The 18,684-nt window shown below is 43.4% G+C and overlaps 1 protein-coding gene across 2 annotated transcripts in view; it reads left to right on the top strand.

Moving 5' to 3' along the window:
• The first annotated feature begins 7,927 nt into the window (after positions 1–7,927).
• Positions 7,928–18,684, top strand: part of Nup205 (nucleoporin 205) — a 68,034-nt gene continuing 57,277 nt past the window's right edge. Inside the window, exons 1-3 of one of the 2 annotated variants that reach the window (XM_036180941.1) lie at positions 7,928–7,993; positions 16,006–16,148; positions 18,107–18,278. In XM_036180941.1, the coding sequence (XP_036036834.1) occupies positions 7,966–7,993; positions 16,006–16,148; positions 18,107–18,278 (343 nt within the window). In that variant the 5' untranslated portion in view covers positions 7,928–7,965. Of the gene's footprint in view, positions 7,994–8,114; positions 8,752–16,005; positions 16,149–18,106; positions 18,279–18,684 lie in introns of those variants that run through there. The other variant, XM_036180940.1, reaches the window with a different exon arrangement.

The following is an 18,684-nucleotide window of genomic DNA, read 5'->3' as shown; positions in this document are numbered from 1 at the left end:
AATAAATTTCTTATATACATATGTACATACATACATACACACACACACACACACACACACACACACACACACACACTTTCTTTCTATATGTTCTGTTCCTTTAAAGAACCCTAACTAATACAGCTGGAATCACAGATCACAGGTTGGCCATTACACCACACATCTCTTATATGGGCTTGGGGGGAATCTGAATTTCAGTCTTTCCAATTGGGAAGCAAGCGTTTTAATCACATCACAGTGTTATCTCCTCCACCTCAGACCCTACAAAACTGACTTGCTTTTGAGTTGTCACTCTTATGTATGTGGATGGTCAGTGAGCACCTGTGCACATGTGTGTTTGCTCCAGATTGAATTTAGGGCATTGCACTATCACACAGTCCCAACCCCAGAAGAGATGGAAAGAGTAAACTAAGAGCAAAATCCTACTCTTGAGTTCCTGCTGCCACTCAGACTATCTAATTTTAGAAGCATTCAACTTAAGTCTTATCACTACTTTTGTGTTCATTCAATGTGTATTTTAAAACGTATAGAGCTGTGTAACATAATGCAGTCATATGGTTGCATCAAGAGTACCGTGAGAACCTCAGCAACAGAATTCATTGATGCTGTCAGTGATGAATCGATACATCTTTATTCAATAGCCCCCTTTCCATTTTTTCTTAATCTCTGTGCTTTCTCCTCAGCATCCCTCTATGTCATCATCTAACTACTGCCAAGAATATCTTCTAAGTGCTTTATGCTAAAGCCATATTTCACTGAATCCTCATAGCAACTCAAGGAAAGAACTGTTTCAGTTTTAATTGATTAAGAAACTCAGGCTCAGTGAAGTAAAAAACCTTGCTCACTATCATAGACATAGCAAAGTCACTGGTGAATTAGGATTTAGGTTCTGAGCAATTCATTTAGGGGCTGTCTCCGCCACTCTACCAGCACCTGCTGGCTTCCATTGCTCTCCTCCTGAGATCTCAACACTTTGGGAAATAGGGAGAGCTGCCACAAAATACACACTGGCAAAGAGTCACCCGAAGCCAAGGGGAGAGAGGAAAGGACACATGCAACAGCTTCGTGTAGTCCAGAATCCTCTTTCTCTGAGTGACTCACTTCATGTTTTTTCTTTCTCTTGTTCTTTGCTTCCGAGTTTTCATCATGTCCTGGACAGTTCAGCAGTTTATTTCCATCAGTGCTTTCTGTTCCTGTAGGGAGAGTTGCACTGTGAGTGTTCTTCTGGGAGGATGAATGCTCGGCTCTTTTCCTCACCTGCAGATTGAAGCCCCCCACCCCCCTCACTCTGCCTATCCAGGGCCAGAGCCACACAGTCATGCTATTCCCAGAACACAGTCCAGGCTCTAAAAAACATTTTTGTGGGTTTATTTTTATTTTTATTTTTAGCAGCAAAGACTTTTTAATGGATATACTTTACAAAGGCCCTGGAGAACCATGTGGTGCTACCTGCATTGGATGCCATTCTGGGCCACAAGTCCCACATTCCTTTGTAACTGACTTGCGATGGCAAAACCTCTCATTGTCCCTTTGTTTACTTCTACATTATCTCCAAAATAAAGAAACACCCTATCTTTTCTTCAGTATGACTCTCACTGTCAAATTAGCACAGCTGGATGGACCCTCTTCTTAGCTCTTGTTTGCCTTTTATTATTGTTATTTATTAATTTTTTTTTTTCTGAGACAGGGTTTCTCTGTGTAGCCCTGGCTGTCTTGGAACTAGCTCTGTAGACCAGGCTGATCTTGAACTCACAGAGATCTGCCTGCCTCTCTCCTTCATGGTGGGATTAACAGCATGCATTGGGTTGGGGATTTAGCTCAGTGGTAGAGTGCTTGCCTAGCAAGCACAAGGCCCTGGGTTCAATCCTCAGCTAACAACAACAACAACAACAACAACAAAGCATGCATCACCACATCTGGCTCTGGTTTGCCTTTCTTTTTCTTTCTTTCTTTTTTTTTTTTTTTTTTTTTTTTTTTTTTTTGAGATAGGGTTTCCCTGTAGCTTTGGAGGCTGTCCTGGATTTCGCTTTGTAGACCAGGCTGGCCTCGAACTCACAGAGATCCACCTGCCTCTGCCTCCCGAGTGCTGGGATTAAAGGTGTGCGCTACCACTGCCCAGCCTGGTTTGCCTTTCTTAACTGTGGCCATCACCATATCAAAGGAAGTCTGTCCAGCTGTCTCTTGATTCCCCTTACTGACATGTTATTGCCAGCATGGTTGATTGTAGCTGCTACTGGAAGACTCAGAGAAATCTGGAATTTCACTCTGGAGGACCCACCGTGTCCTTGACTCAACATCTTGAGCATCTGGGGGAGTGAAAAAGGAATTTATTTATTTAATGTGTGTGTATTTTGCCTGCACATATGTACATGCATTGCGTGTGTAGTGCCTACAGAGGCCAGGGGTGCAAGAGCAGCCAGTGCTCTGAGTCACTGCTGAGCCATCTCTGCAGCTTCCCGTCCAGACCCTTTTGGATCATATGAATTAATTTGCAAACAGAAGTTTTACTCTGCACAACTTGGTGCTTTGTTTTAGGCTGAATAATTATAGTTCAGACCCTTGTCAGGACCACAGATTTGACACAGGAGGAAATATGGAGTGATCCACCTCTTTCGTATCCACACTGGACAATCTGGTATCCAGAAAGGAACTCATCCTCCTGATCCCAGAGTTTTCAGATACTCTCAAGAGAATATCTTCATAGCTAGGCATGGTTGCACACACCTTTAATCCCAGCATTCGGGAGGCAGAGTTCAGGTGAAATTCTGAGTTCGAAGCCAGTCTGGTTTACAAATCAAGTTCCAGGACAGCCAGGACTACACAGAGAAACACGCTGTCTTGAAAAAATCCAAAACCAAAACTGAGAGAGAAAGAGAGGGAGACAGAGACAGAGACAGGGTTGAGAGAGCATGAGAGAACTACCTGCTTATGAACCTGTCTTCAAGAAGCCCACGTTACATTCTAGCAATGGATGTATGTTGGTTAACCTTCTGTCACTGTGAGAAAATACCCAAGGCAATGAAATTATTGCGAAGATTTACTTTAGCTTAGAGTTTCAAAGACTTTAGTCCACGGTCACGTGGCTTCTTTGCTTTGGGCCTGTGGGGAGGCAAAACATCATGGTGAGGAGTGTGGAGAGGGGCATGGCTGCTTACCTCATGGTGTCCAGGAAGCCGAGAGAGGGCTTGCTTTTATAACAAAGTCTTGCCTCCTAAACATATTAAGCCACAAGTCCAAAAATGAATTAATTCATCATGAAGCCAGAGCCCTAACTATCCAATCACGCCCAAAGGCCCCACTTCTGCATGCTGCTGCACTGGGGAACATGTTTTCAACACATGAGCTTTGGGGACATTTAAAATCCAAACAAGACCAGGAGGGAGGGCACATGCCTTTAAAATCTGAGCGTTCGGAGGGAGGCAGGTGGATCGCCATGAGTTTGAGGCCAGCCTGCTCTACATAGCGGGTTCCAGCACAGCCAGGGAGGGCTCCAGAGACCAGCGATAACAAGGTGGAAGACAGCAGCTTTCTTTTGCTCAGTCTTACTCATTTGACAAACTTTTCTTCATTATTAACTGGGCACTCCTCTATGTGGATATTTCAGTCCAGAAGGAAGACGTTACAAAAACCTATAGCATGTCGTGGCAGAGCACAGGAGGGGATTTTAACCCAGCCGGGGCTAGAAATGGGGTGAGGGAAGGTAACACCCGAGTTGAGGCTTGAAGGCCAAAGCAGAGTGATGAGATGAAGAAGGGGTACTCTGCAAAGACCGCACCCACAAACCTTCAGGGAGAAAGGAGAAGATGAAGGGTCGTGGAAGAGGCTGGTGACAGCACGGAAGATGACTGGGAAATAAGTAGGACTGGGGACGCAAGGATGGGCTCTCAGGGCCCAGCTTATGCAAAGTCGCCTTTTCACAGGACCCATTTGCTACATTATGCTTGTCAGTCCCTGGGGCGAGGTCTAAGGTGGATGTACTTCCTTCTCCACCACAAGGTTGCCCGAATTCCAGGCAAGTATATCTCAGGAGGAGCCTTTTAATACCCACTGACTACAATAAATTAATAGTCCCAGTGAGGAGACAAGTATCATGTGGTGTACAGGACCATTGTACAGATGGGTAAAATAGGGTGATGGGGATATCGGTAGAGTCAGCTGTGGTGGTAGGGAGGAACTGAGGACAACATCGTGCAGTTTCTACTAACACAGCCCTTTGACTTGGAGGATAAGTCAGTGGGCACTTCTCCGAGGAAGGAATTCAGACAGATAGAACAGTTGGAAAGACCTTGGTACATGACTCAATAAATGATGTTGTCTCAGGAGGATCAAAGTCCGGAATGATCAGAGTAAAAGACACTACAGGAAGAAAGTGAGTGGAGGGTTGAAGAAGGAACCTGGACCAGACCTGTCATGGACTGGCTACAAAGTTTTCAATGACACTATGAAGTAATAGAATATTAATGAGGACAAGACATGGCATCTTCGGGGGATTTGAAAATCACTTTGGGAATCTGTCGGGGGAATGAGATGGAAACCATCAGAAAAACTACTTCAAATGTGGCAAAATATCAGGTGTAAGGTGGGACCTGCAGGGAGCAGTGGCGCGGGTAGGCGTGAAGAGAAAAAGAGCGCCCGACAGATTCATCAGGTAGACTGAGCAGGAGCTGGCGACGGAGGGAACTTACAGTGTGACCCTCGTGTTTCTGACTTTGGCATTGTTGAGGCTAAGGATGGTATTCCACCTGACAGAAACCACAAGTGGGCAAGGCGAAGGTCTTTCAGTCTGACAGTCTGCGGCCCTTGAGGACTCAAGGCCTAGAATTTAGAGAGGAAGACCCAGAGACGTAGAGCTCCAAGCCCTGGAAGTAGAGGCTTATTGCTCCAGACTTCGGAAGTTAGAGACTTACTCACTCTGGTTCAAGATTTATTGCTCTGGCCTTTACCCTCCATCTTAGTTTGTTTTTCAGTTGCTGTGATAAAATACTCTGACAAACGCTACTCAAGAGAGAACAAATTTATTTCAGCTCATATTACAAGGGTACAACCAATCATGGCTGGGAAGTCTAGACAGCAGGAGCTTGGAGCAGCTGGTTACATTACATCCATCATCAGGAAGCAGAGAGTGAGGAACCCATGTGCGCTGCTGCTCAGCTCCATCTGTCCGCTCGTATAGTCAAGGATCCTAGCCAGGGAATGGTGCCACCCACAGTGGCTCCTTCTTCCCACCTCAATAAACATAATCAAAATAATCATCCACAGGCATTCTCAGGGGCCTGCCTCACAGGTGAGTCTAGATTCTGTCAAGTTGACAATAACACTAACCACCAAGCCACCTGCATTTCTGCCACTTAATGACTATTGCAATTCTTGGCTTCTAGAAGAAGGGAGCGGCAGCAGGAGGCAGCAGCAAGCAGTATCTATTAGTGCCTTGGTGCCTTTTGGCAATGAATTTCAGCTCTCAGGCCTGACTTTAAGGTTTAGCCACTCCTTAGACCTCTCGCAGCAACCAAAGCCCAGTGTCCCCTCTGGTTCTTCGTGCTCTTCTGTCTTTAGCTTTGACCACCTGTCCTCTCTTGACTTCTTTATATTCCCACCATACGTTCTTGCCTCTGTCATGTCTTATGATTTCAGTGCCCTGTCACCCATCCGCTGCTTTGTCACTCAATCTACTGCTGTTGGCACCACTGCCTTGCCCTGTCACTTTCTCTTCTCTCACTGCTCTGATGCCGCCTCAGCTGTCCTCTTACCAGCGCAGCATGCCATGCTAATCTGAGAGATTAAAAACAGAAGTGGTTTTTTTTTTTTTTTTTTTTTTTTTTTGAGAAGCCTTTCAATGGTCTTAAGGATGTAACAGCAGGGGCAGTACCAAAGGGTGCCTCCCAGCTGACTTGAAAAGAGAGCCAAACAGGCTGCTTACATAACCAGAAAGGGGATGCCATAGGGGTGTTTGCACCAGTCATGGCACAATCCTTCATGCATATAAGGAATTATGATCTGTACCAATCACAATCCCTCTGATGAGCCAACACCAGGAAGAGTGCTCTTCCAGTAGCTTGGGTGAAAATGACTACAGGGTCATTTAGAGTTCACATTCAAAGGCCAGTACAGGCTGTCTGGAGTGTGCAGATGCTAGAGCATCTTTAGGGTGACTGTAAACTCTCCAAAATAGTGGGGTTGCCTTACTGGCAGTCTGGCCAGTTGCCAGTAAAAGGGCTGCTAGGCTCTCAGAGCTCTCCAATGAAGGCTTCCAACTATAAGCGAAGAACTGTCAATCAGTCCACTCTCGACAACTGCATTCATCAACAGAGATCATTACAAAGATTCTACAATAGACTTAATGAATGTTCAAGTGGGAACTAACAATTCTAACAGCATTTAGAAGTTGATCAGTGGGCTTTTTAGGCTCCCTAACCCTCTCCATTCTTGGAAGTTCATTTCCTTTCTTTCTTTCCTCCTCTCCCCGAAGCCCTGGCTGTTCTGGAATTCGTTTCATAGACCAGGCTGGCCTCCAACTCACAGAGATCTGCCTGCTTCTGCCTCCTGAGTCCTGAGATTAAAGGGGTATGCTACCATGTCTTTTCCTTTCTTAATAAGATGTCCGTTTCTATTCCATGCCTAACTTAAAAGGCATTTTCTCCGTCTCTCCTGGTGGCTGTTGGGATTTTCACGGAACCTGTACGATGTTTTTCTCTTTAACTCTAATACAATTGTTGTTGAGCTTTTAAAAAAGTTACTCGATAGTATTTAGTAATGTTTAACATGACTCACTCCTGCCCCAGTGTGCCCAGGAAGAAGTGGTTCCCTCTGACCTGTCTCAGCGGTCCCTCACAGCCAACAGTAACTCCTGTTCCAGGGCATGCGACGCTATCTCCTGACATCTTACAGCACCACACACATACATACACCGTGCACAGACATACATGCAGGCAAAACACCATACTTATAAAATAAAGTAATAAAAAAGAATTTTAAAAGGACTTCGTATCTAGCTCAATGGTAGAGTGCTTGATCAACATGAACCAGGCCGTGGGTCCAACCCCCAGTACTGTAAAAATAAGTGAACACACGTGAAAATATGTAAGTTAATAGACTAAAATTTAACAAGTGAATTTAGTAATTTTGGTTGCTTAGGTAGAAAAACACTTGGTGTTTATGAAATTGTGTCTGGAATTTGTTCAAAACAATCTGTTGGGGACGAGGAGGCAAATGAGTGACATTTTTGGAATCGGACAGATAGTATTCAAATTTTGCAGATGTCTGAAAATTTCATAATATAATGTGATTATGTCTACACAACATATTTACTAAATGGAAATGCCATAATCACTTTAGACTTACTTCGTTCTACTCCCTCAAGGTAAGGAGGATAGTCAAATAAAATTTAAATGGAAATGAAGGTAATGATGTTTTTTTTTTGTTGTTTTTTTTTTTAATTTTTATAAAACCGTAAGTGGATGTCTTTTGAAGAACTTTTTTTATTCCCCCCCCCCCCCCCAGACAGGGTTCTCTGTGTAGTTTTGGTGCCTGTCTTGGATCTCGCTCTATAGACCAGGCTGCCCTTGAGCTCACAGAGATCCGCCTGCCTCTGCCTCCTGTGCTGGGATTAAAGGCGTGCGCCGCCACCGCCCAGCTCGAAGAATTTTTTTAAACCATTCCAGAAATCTAGTTTCTTTTCATACTAGTCAACTTCAGGTCTTACTAGAAATAAACTACATGTCCCAGGATGCACTGCACAGTTAGTCTCCGAACCGGTGGCCCTCGCCTTATTTGAACGGGAATGGTATCAGTGAGAATCGATGACTGTGGGTCAGAACAAAGTCTGGAGTCTTGCGTCCACCTGCTCGAGCCTCGCCCGCTGTTCGCGGGGGCCCTCGGGCCGCCTTTCTGTTCAGGCGTCGCCGCGGGCAGCCCCTCCGGTCCGGGGTCCTCCCCGCGGCCGGAGGGCTCCGGCAGTCCTCCTCCAAGATGGCGGCGCTGTTGGCGGTAAATTCGGGTAAGCGCGGCGGGGCCGTGGGGACCCACGGGGACCCACGGGGCAGGGCGGGGCCGATCTCGGGGGAGCGCCCGCGCAGTGAGGCTCTTGGGAGTGCGGGCGCGGGTTTGTGCGCGACGCCTGCTTTCTCGGCGTTCCGGCCTGCAGGCCCGCGCCTCCCCAGTTTGAATGGCGCGCGGCGCGGCTGCAGCTTTGCCCTGGAGAGGGGTGTTGGAAGTAGAGGCGGAACGGCGGGGCCCCGAAGCCTGCTTCCTCCCGTCCCGTATCCTTCGTGTGTGTGCAGCCCAGATTTCACCAGGATACGGCTCAACTCTCGGGCACTGAGGCCGAGCCGCGGCTGGAAGGGAGCTCGTCTCAGAGCACGCTGTGGGCCGGCCACTGGGTGGGGATTGAGATTTTGGAAGCTGCCAGGATCTTACGGAAGGTGCCGGGCAAGGGAGTGCCAGGGGTCTGCGGCTGTCCTCCGGCCTGCACCTTCGTAACTGCCGGACTCGATAGTGATGGAGCTATGGAAAGGATGGAGTGGGTCATCTATTGGTGATTCTAACCCCCAGAGGTGCTTGGAAAAGTGAATGGATTTTGACTTGTCATAGTTCCTGCAACACATTGCTGGTCTAATGACAGCGAGGAGGACATAGATGTCAAACGTTTTGTACGAGGTGTGGCACTCCTGAAAACAGATTTAGACACTTGTTCCATGAGTCCAGTTAAGAGTCGGTATAGCACATGTTTACAGACACTGTCGTTCAGGAGGACTCGTGAGTGTTTTGTTTCTAAACTGTTTTGTACTGATTCTTGCCATATTAGTAATAGTTTTGAAAGCTGTCCAAATTTGAGTTTTGTACATGAAACTATCTCAGAAGTGCTATGGTAAATTGTTCTGTAGAAATGAAATTTTCTGTTTATTGAGCACCTTCTATGCCTCAGCACTGGAGTGTTAGACCTGCTTTATCTCCTTTAATCCCTTTATACCCCATTTAGTAATGCAATTAAATATCTCAGATTTAATTTTAAGCAAAGATTTACATTGGTTAAGTAATTTCTCCAAAATTAAAATTAATGGTTTTAAGCACAACTTAATTTATAAAGTTTCAGATTAAAAACACCCCCACCCCCAGATAGATAGATAATATACGACTAAAATTTTTAAAAGGCGTGGCTTCCATGTTGTAGTTGTGTTACATACATTTTAGCACATACTATCCCTACCATTAAACACAGACTATCGAGGGGAAGAAACAGTTGTTAGTAGCTCCCAGGAGTATACATTGTACAGGAGAGCTTTAATTGGCCACAAGAAAAGAAGAAATCATTTAAAAAACCCAGGAGTCAAGAGTTACTTTCTTTTTATGTATCATCTTTGGGAAGAACTTAAGCATCCATAGATGAATGGATGAAGAATGAATGGATAAACAACATGCTATGCACACAAAGGAATAGTATTCAGTATTAAAAAGAAGGAAATCTTGTCACATGATACCTATATGATCTTTGAGGACATTAAGTGGACTGTGCCACACATAAACAACAACAAAACAACTACACTTATCAAGTGTAGCTAAACTAAAAAAAAAAAAAGTAGAATTAGAATGGCGTTTGCCCGGAGCTAGAAAAGTGAGAGATAGTGGATATATTTAATGAATATAAAGTTTCACATTTAAAAAAAAGTGTGTGTGTGTTCGGTCTCATGATGTAGTCTGGGCTGGCCCGGAATTGTGTAGCCCAGGATAGCCTCCAAGCATGACAACCCTTCCTCCGTCTATCATGTGCTGCGTGGTTACTGGTTACAGACATGAACCTCCATGCCTGCTTTAGCATTTCATTTTTTTTTTTAAGCTGAGTATTGGACCTAGGGCCTTGCGCTTGCTAGACAAGCGCTCTACCACTGAGCTAAATCCCCAACCAAGCATTTCATTTTTGCAAGATTAAAAAAGTACCACTATGTTGCAACAACTGTGTGAATACACTGAATGCTGCTGTTCACAAGACTAGCTAAGCTGCCATCCTTTGCCATGTTTTTTATTATTTCTGTAGTCACATCAAAAACCCCTTAAGTAGTGTGGAAGGAGAAAAGGGTGGTTCATGCCTATAGAGTTCTTATACCTGCCTTGGTTTAACTGCATGGCTCACACTGTTGTGACCTGTCATGCCCACAAAGTAGAGACACTCACAAGTTTGCAAATAGCCACCAACACTGGTAGGCAACCTCGTCACCCCTGCTGTATTCACAGTGGTGACTATTTCATGCCTCTCCCACTTCTCCAACCATTAACCTCCAGTGGACCTAGGGAAAAAAAAGCCAGCAGGCATATTTTCACTCTGATGCCTGAAAATCTAGATACCTCTGTACATTGCTTCCTTCTGTGACCTCGGCCAAGGTGGATCCTTGTGTCCTTCCTGTTAATCTTTCTCTGTTTTGTGTGGCTTCCTCTTTCTCCGTTTTCTCTAGTACTTGTCTTTGCCTTGATCTCATTTCCAGTTTATGTACCATTTTCTTACCTCTCTGCATTGTCAAACTTTGTAGGAGATTGTCAGTATACACTCACTGCCTCCCTTTTTATACCTTTAATGTTGCAAGCATTGTTCCTGTCCTCCTAAACAGCTCTAGTTAGTGTTCTGTGTTATATAGTTCACCAAGTTTAGCAGATGTTTTGTATTATGTACACACTTGCATGCGTGCACAAGAGCAGGAGCCTGTGGAGTCCAGAAGAGGGCCTTAAGAGTCATTGAAGCTGGAGCTACAGGTGGTTGTGAGCCTGATGTGGGTGCTGGAAGCCTAACTTGGGCCCTTTGTAAGAGCAGCATTCTTAGCCGCTGGCCCATTTCTCCAGCCCCAAGTTTACAGACGTTTTAAATCCTCATCAGTTGAGCTTTTGGGGTAAAGACCAGAATCCTGAAAACCCTATATAGGGTGGCAGTTGCCTACCACGGCAGATCCATTTGCTGTACTGATCTTTTTAGGTCTCTGATGGGGTAGCCTCTTTTTTTCCCCCCTTTGCTGTGGAACCCACTGTCTGTCCTCACTTTCTTGAATGCATATCTTACCTCATAGGTATTAGTCCATTCTCATTTGTTTTTCCCCCAGATATTAGTTCAGCCATACTTCTCAAATCCTTCCCTCCCCTGACCTCTCTGACTAGGTCAAATACCCTTAGTATGAACCCTCTTGCCCTGATTACCTCCTTTCAGACCACATATGCAATTGAGTTTGTTTTCTTATTAAACTGAGCTTACCAGTGTCTCATACAAGTCTCATGCATGGTGAATGAATAAATGTGATATGCTGGAAATATTCCAAAACATTAAAAGAAATAAATGTATTTCTCAAGGTGGGTAAATTGTGTTAAAAATCCACATTTAGAGGTTTGGAAAAATGCATTACATTTCATTTGTTACTGGTAAAAGGATAATTACTGAAATTGGGAAACTGTAGATAAATCTGTGTACTTGTGATTGTTGATGTGTTGTTGTTCATCATAGACTGAGTAGACCAGTGTTTGTGATTTTTGTGCATATATTTTTGATCTGTTATTGGCTAACTCATTTTTTTTGTGGGGGGGCAGGGTTTCTCTGTGTAGCTTTGTGCCTTTCCTGGAACTCACTTGGTAGCCCAGGCTGGCCTCGAACTCACAGAGATCCGCCTGGGATTAAAGGCATGCACCACCACCGCTTGGCTGGCTAACTCATTAATAGGAAAAAACAGAACTTTTTACATAATTTACTGAGCTTGTACACTAATCATGTGTAATACATAGACAGTTGTTAGTTCTTCAGAAATCCTTTTAAAATATTTACTTTTATCAATTACGTGTATGCATGTGCACGTCTACACAGGAGTGCAGGTGCCCATGGAGACTAGAAGAGAGCATTGCATGCCCTGGAGCTGGAATTACAGACAGTAGTGTGAGCTGTTTGGATGGATGCCGGGAGGACCCATTCCTTAAGAGCTTTAGTTTCTCCAGCCCCCAGTCTATAGCTAGGATTTTAGGGGTAGAGAATTAACTTCTGTGAGAGACACAGAGACAGACAGAGAATGAGTGTGTGTGTGTGTGTGTGTGTGTGTGTGTGTGTGTGTGTGTGTGTGTATGTATGTGTGTGTCTTGCAGCGAGGATTGGGATTGCTGATGTGTTTATATCTTCATAGCTGTTTCTGAAATCTCTGATAAGGCAGTTTCTGGTTTGCCTAGAACTTTTTTCCCCCAGAATAGGGATAGAACCAGGGCTTTGAATTCTACCCTGAATCAGTTTTGAGGCCTTCCCTTAGTATCCTGTGCCCACTCAGTTGCCAGTTCTAATTCCTTTCTACTCCTATAGGCCTTTCCTAACTATTTTACTGTCCTTACCTTAGTTCATTACCACCTTACCTACCTATTAATTTGGCTTCCCAACACTTCCTATTCCGGTATCCATACTCTAGAACACCATTGTCCACCCTGCCTGTTGTATGTTTGTGGTGTGGCTTTGTTTGTTTTGTTTTTAGGTCACAAACTACAGGTTGAGCAATTTGAATAGCTGAAGTGTTTGTGGGTTGTTTTTTTTGTTGTTGTTGTTTTGTTTTGTTTTTGGTAGTGGGGGTGTGTAATTGCATGGAGTGTACTAGTTGAGCAACCCTGACCTAGAGTATGGAACTTTTGAGCCTCATGTTGCTGCTCAAACTTTTTAGTCTGTGCTACGACCCAAAGCTCAATCCTACGCTGTCCTTTACCTTTACAAAGAGAAGGCCAAAGAAATGGTCCAGAGGGAAGTTACCAGAGTCAAGGGACAGGTCATCATTTTGGCAGGCTCAGAAGTGACTTTGCCAGTTTGTCTAGCTGTAACTAGGTCTTGTTAATTGACTTCTTTAATAAAAATCAGGAAAGACACATAGGCAAACCTGCATGCAAATGTATTATTATGGTAGTAGCAGTATGTGTGCATGGGTACTTGTGTTACTCTGTCAGCAGGATCTTCACAGTAGAGAGTCACATGCCAGCTTACAGGTTTTGTTGTTTTGTTTTTTGGTTTTTTGAGACAGGGTTTCTCTGTGTAGCTCTGGCTGTCCTGGATTTCTCTCTGGAGACCAGCCTGGCCTCGGACTCTCAGAGATCCACCTGCCTTTGCCTCCCAAGTGCTGGGGATAAAGGCGTGCGCCACCACCGCCTAGCAGAGTTTTTTTTAAATGGGATCTTGATGTGTTGTCCAGGCATATCTCACTCAAGGACTCCAGAGATCTTCTACCTCAGCTGACCACATAGTTGATACTTGTTAAAGGTTTGTACCACCTCATCTGGCTGACAAAGAACTATACTTTTAATCAAAAGATTGGCAAATAGGGATTGAAGTAGGAGAGGCAAAGCAGGGAGTTGGGTGATCTTTTCTAAGGAAGACTCTCATTGCGTCGACTCTCATTCTCCCACATCCTTATACAGAAGACCTGACGCAGTGCTTCTTGGTCCTGGAGGTTGAGCCAGGCCTTTTGCACAATGAGTATGTCTTCTACTGCCAAGCTATGCTTGTGTCCCCAGGCCCTGCTGTTCACAAATTCTATTAGTCTCCTAAACTTAATTGTGTTTGTGTGTATGCATTGGGTTGAATCCAAGGTCCCTCACATGCTCAGCAGGTGCTCTGCCGTGGGCTCGGCCTAGTCCCACTTAAAAGTCCTGGCTTGTTTTTCTTATTGCCTGTGGTTCCCCTAGCTGTGAGTTTTGAATAAACAGTCTGGCTGGGTTCAGGCAGGCTTACTTAGATCAATCCTTACTCTCTCACTTAGTACACTATTTGCCAGGTATTTCTGGCATCCCTAATTCATCTTCTAAAACACATCAACTTGCTAAGTATGTAAAGAGGTGGTATAACTCAGTGGTTAGGGAATGGACTGGCCAGGTGCAGATCCACTACGCTGGTGTGACTGGCTGAGTGTTTTTACTGTCTTGGTTTTTGTATTTGCAGAACAGAGGAAAATACAGTGCTGAACTCAGGTTTTATAAGATACAGTCATGCAGCTGGGTGGTGGCAAGTACATACCTTTAATCCCAGTACTCAGGAGGCAAAGTCAGGCGGATCTGTATGATTTCGAGGCCAGCCTGGTCTACAGAGCGAATTTCAGGACAGCCAAGGCTGTTACACAGAGAAACCCTGTCTCGAATAAATAACAAAACAAAACAAAAACCCAAAACAAACCCCACAGTCATGCATGTAAAGCACTCTGGGTTGTGCTTAGGTGCACAGCGAAAGCTCAGTGAGGATTGTCTACTGTGATGATTTCATAAAAGTCTTTAATGTTTCTTTGTTTTTTAAAATAGCCAGTGTCCCAGCTAAAACAAAATACATATTTCTATTTCTTAAACTAACAGAATGTTTTCACAGAATCTGCTTTTTACCTGGGTGTCAGGGGAGAAGGAAAAATACTTTTATTGAGTGCCTGTGATCCGGAGTTATGATGCTGTGTTTTACTTAGTTGTTTCATTTAAAAACTTGTAAAGCTGAGTGTGGTGCAAAGGCCTGTAATCCCAGCACTTAGGAGCATGAGGGAGTTTTCAGACTAGCCTGGGCTTTAGAAACTCTCTAAAGAAACAAAACAAAACAAAACAAAAAACCCCAAAGAAGCACGCAAACAAACACACACCAAGAACTGTAAGCTTTAGGAATGGGTAATCCTGTTTTTTTGTTTTTGTTTTTCCAATTTTTAATTTAAGTGTGTGTGTGTGTGTGTGTGTGTGTGTGTGTGTGTGTGTATGTGTATACCTGAGTGTATGGCTGTGTATCACATGCATGCAGGATCCCTCAGAGGTCAGGATAGGTGTATGGTTGTGAGTCACCCTGTGGGTGCTGGGAACAGAACTCCAGTCCTTTCTGCAAGAACATCATGTGCTATATCCCACTGAGCCAGCTCTGTAGTTCATTAAGTTGTCTTTTTTGTTTTTTGAGACAAGGCTTCACTATGTAGTCTTGGCTGGACTGGAACTCGCTAGGTAGATCAGGCTGGCCTTGAATTTATAGCGCTCTGCCTGTCCTTGGACCCAAGTGCTGGGATTAGTATTGCACCACCATGCCTGGCTCTCCTGTTTATATAAAAGGAAACTAAAGTAGAAAGGGGAATTGTTTGTTTTTGCTCTTTTGGTGGGGGGGGGGGTGCCACCAGTTCCAAATAAATCACACACGGAGGCTTATTCTTAGTTATAACTGCCCGGCTACCTTATCTGATAGAGCGTGAGACTCTTAATCTCAGGGTTGTGGGTTTGAGCCCCATGTTGGGCACCCAAATGTTACATTTACTCTTTTGGGGGGGCCTGCTGCCTAGCTCCCAAATAAATTACACACAGAGGCTTATTCTTAGTTATAAATGCCTGGCCTTAGCTTGGCTTTTTTCTAGCCAGCTTTTCTTAAATTATCCCATCTATCTTTGGTTTTGGGAATTTTATCTTTTTCCATTCCTGTATACCTTTTATTTCCTTCTTACTCTGTGTTTGGCTGTGTAGTTGGATGGATGTGTGGCTGGCCCCTGAAGTCCTCCTCCTTCCTCTCTCATTCCTTTCCTTCTCTCTTTCCAGATTTATCCTATTAATTCTCTCTGTCCTGCCTATCCTTTCTCCTCACCATTGGCTGCCATTCAGCTCTTTACTAGACCATCAGGTGTTTTAGACAGGCACAGTAACACAGCTTCACAGAGTTCAACAAATGCAACATCAACAAAAGTAACACACCTTCAAATAATATTTCCCAACAGGGGATGTTCCTCACTGTAGCTCACAGAAGTTGCAGAATGGTAAAACCAAGTTCGGCTGACATTCCACTTTAGTTTAGGTTTTTTTTTTTTTTTTTTTAAATCTTGTTAGAAAGCTAGTTTATATTGTTGCCAAAGAATTCTAATAAACTGTACTGTTATGTTTTTGGCTGGTGTATGTAACATATAACTTTTTATATTAAGAATGGACATTAATACTTCCTTTGGTAATTGTGTGCTAAAAAGTAGATGTGAGTGTGTCTAACATGTAGATGACATGTATTCATGCTGGTTTTATTTTTTCTTTAAGCTGCCAGTCTTTGGGGACCCTATAAAGACATCTGGCATACAGTCGGAAATGCTCTTTGGAGAAGACAACCTGAAGCTGTCCACCTTCTTGACATGATTTTGAAGAAACACAAACCTGACTTCATCTCACTGTTCAAAAACCCAGTAGGATATTTGCTTCTTTGCTTCTTAGATTTCCCTTTTTTTTTTTTTTGTAGATCTGAGAGTAGTGATCTTTTTAGTCACATTTATCTACCTGCCTCTGCCCCCCAGTGCTGGAATTAAAGGCACCTCTGGCACTGCCCCCATCACCCAGCTTGTGTAAATATTTCAATCAAGGAGTCTTTGGGTGCTACTGAGGTAGCTTAGTGCTGGAGCACTTGTCTAGCTTGTGTCCATCTGTACACAAAGATTTTTTTTTATTAATTTATTTATTTTTCTGTTATCAGGTTGATACAGTATCAATTCTTATCCTAATAGTGAAATGATTCATTGAGGCTTGCCTAGTAATTGAGAAAAACCAAAACTTATTATAAGCCACAGTCATCCTAGGGTCCCCCATGCTATATATATATATATATAGCCTTCCTGGTTCTGTGGATTGCAGTCTGACTGTTCTTTGCTTTATATCTAGAATCCACTTATGAGTGAGTACATACCATGTTTTTCCTTGTAGGTTTGGGTTACCTCACTCAGGATGACATTTTCTAGTTCCATCCATTTGCCTGCAAATTTCATGCTGTCATTGTTTTTCTCTGCTATGTGTATATGTACCACATTTTTTAAATCCCTTCTTCAGTTGATGGACATCTAGGTTGTTTCCAAGTTCTGGCTATTACAAATAGTGCTGCTTTGAACATAGTTGAGCATGTATCTTTGTGGTATGGTTGAGCATTCCTTGGGTATATGCCCAAGAGTGGTAAGGCTGGGTCTTGAGGTAGATCGATTCCCAATTTTCTGAGAAACCACCATACTGATCTCCACAGTGGTTGTACAAGTTTGCACTCCAACCAACAGTGCAGGAGTGTTCCCTTTGCTCTGCATCCTCTCCAACATAGATTGTCATTAGTGTTTTTGATCATAGCCATTCTGACAGGTGTAAGGTGGTATCTCAGAGTTGTTTTGATTTGCATTTCTTTGATGACTAAGGATGTTTGTCTTCAATTCGATTCCATTGGTCTGTATGTCGGTTTTTATACTGGTACCAAGCTATTTTTATTACTATAGCTCTATAGTAGAGGTTGAGGTCAGGAATGGTGATGCCTCCAGAGGTTGCTTTACTATACAGGGTTTTTTTTAGCTATCCTGTGTCTTTTGTTTTTCCATATGAAATTGAGTATTTTTCTTTCCAATTCTGTGAAGAATTGTGTTGGGATTTTGATGGGGATTGCATTGAATCTATAGATTGCTTTTGGTAAGATTGCCATTTTTACTATGGTAATCCTACCTATCCATGAGCATGGGAGATCCTTCCATTTTCTGATATCTTCTTCAATTTCTTTCTTTAGAGATTTAAAATTCTTATCAAACAGGTCCTTCACTTGTTTAGTTAGTGTTATCCCAAGATATTTTATATTATTTGTTGTTATTGTAAAGGGTGATGTTTCTCTGACTTCTTTCTCAGCCCTTTTATCATTACACAAAGATTTTATAGGAAATAAAATCATATGTTAGTAATCTATGATTTGCTCTACAAGGTAATACTATTGCTCATTACTTAATATAGTTCATATGTTCATTTGAATTACTGGTATTGAATTACTGAATAACTGGAAAAGTCACTTAGACTTGTGGAAAACAGATGGTATTGTTTGTGTTTTCTCTGGGTTTTATAGTTTAGTAGAAAGTTTTGAGAAGGTAGTACTGGGTTAAAAAGTTGAAGGTGGTGCTAAGTGTTGCCTCATAGCCATCAGTTGCAGATGGCCGGATAAGAAACACCCTAGTTTGTCATGCTAGCTTTGTTGTTTTTGTTTTCAGCCCGCTGGCCTTGACTCTGCTTGCCTGGCCTCCAAGTGTTAGGATTAGAGGCCTGTGCTGCTGAATAGACTTCTGCTAGACACACTTGGAGGACCTTGCCACCAATATACTCATTTCATTACTTGATTATAATTTTATCATTCTAGCCAAAAAATGTTCAACAGCATGAGAAGGTTCAGAAAGCCAGTACGGAGGGCGTTGCTATCCAGGGGCAACAAGGAACCAGACTGCTCCCTGAACAGCTCATTAAAGAAGCTTTTATCATCAGTGACCTTTTTGATATTGGAGAGTTGTCAGCTGTGGAGCTTCTCCTTGCTGGTAAGTTGACATTTGGCTGAAACTGGTACATGGTACTGAATCATGAAGAGGTATGCACTCCTAACTTAGTATTTTTAGTGCTTGGTAACAAATGGGTTTAAAATGTTTATTTATTTATTTTGTGCATGTGTGTGTGCCTCAGTGTGTGTACGTGCACCGTACTCATTCAGGAGCTATGGGAGGTCGGAAGAGGGTTTTAGATTCCTGGAACTAGAGTTACATGTGGTTGTCAACCACTTTGTGGGTGCTGAGAAGTACTCCTAACTGCTGAGCCATGTGTCTAGCCCCCAACAGATTGTTTTTAGAGATATCATTTATTTGACAGAATGATTCAAAATACTTGATGTATGTTGGATTAAAGAGCCAGCTTAGTGATCCCAGTTGTTGACGAGCTGCCTTAAGGTAG

The sequence above is a fragment of the Onychomys torridus genome, chromosome 3 (assembly GCF_903995425.1).
Source record: "Onychomys torridus chromosome 3, mOncTor1.1, whole genome shotgun sequence".
NCBI classification, from domain to species: Eukaryota; Metazoa; Chordata; class Mammalia; order Rodentia; family Cricetidae; genus Onychomys; species Onychomys torridus.
The sequence above is the reverse complement of the archived record's forward strand: the minus strand, read 5'-3'. Positions and strand labels throughout refer to the sequence as shown.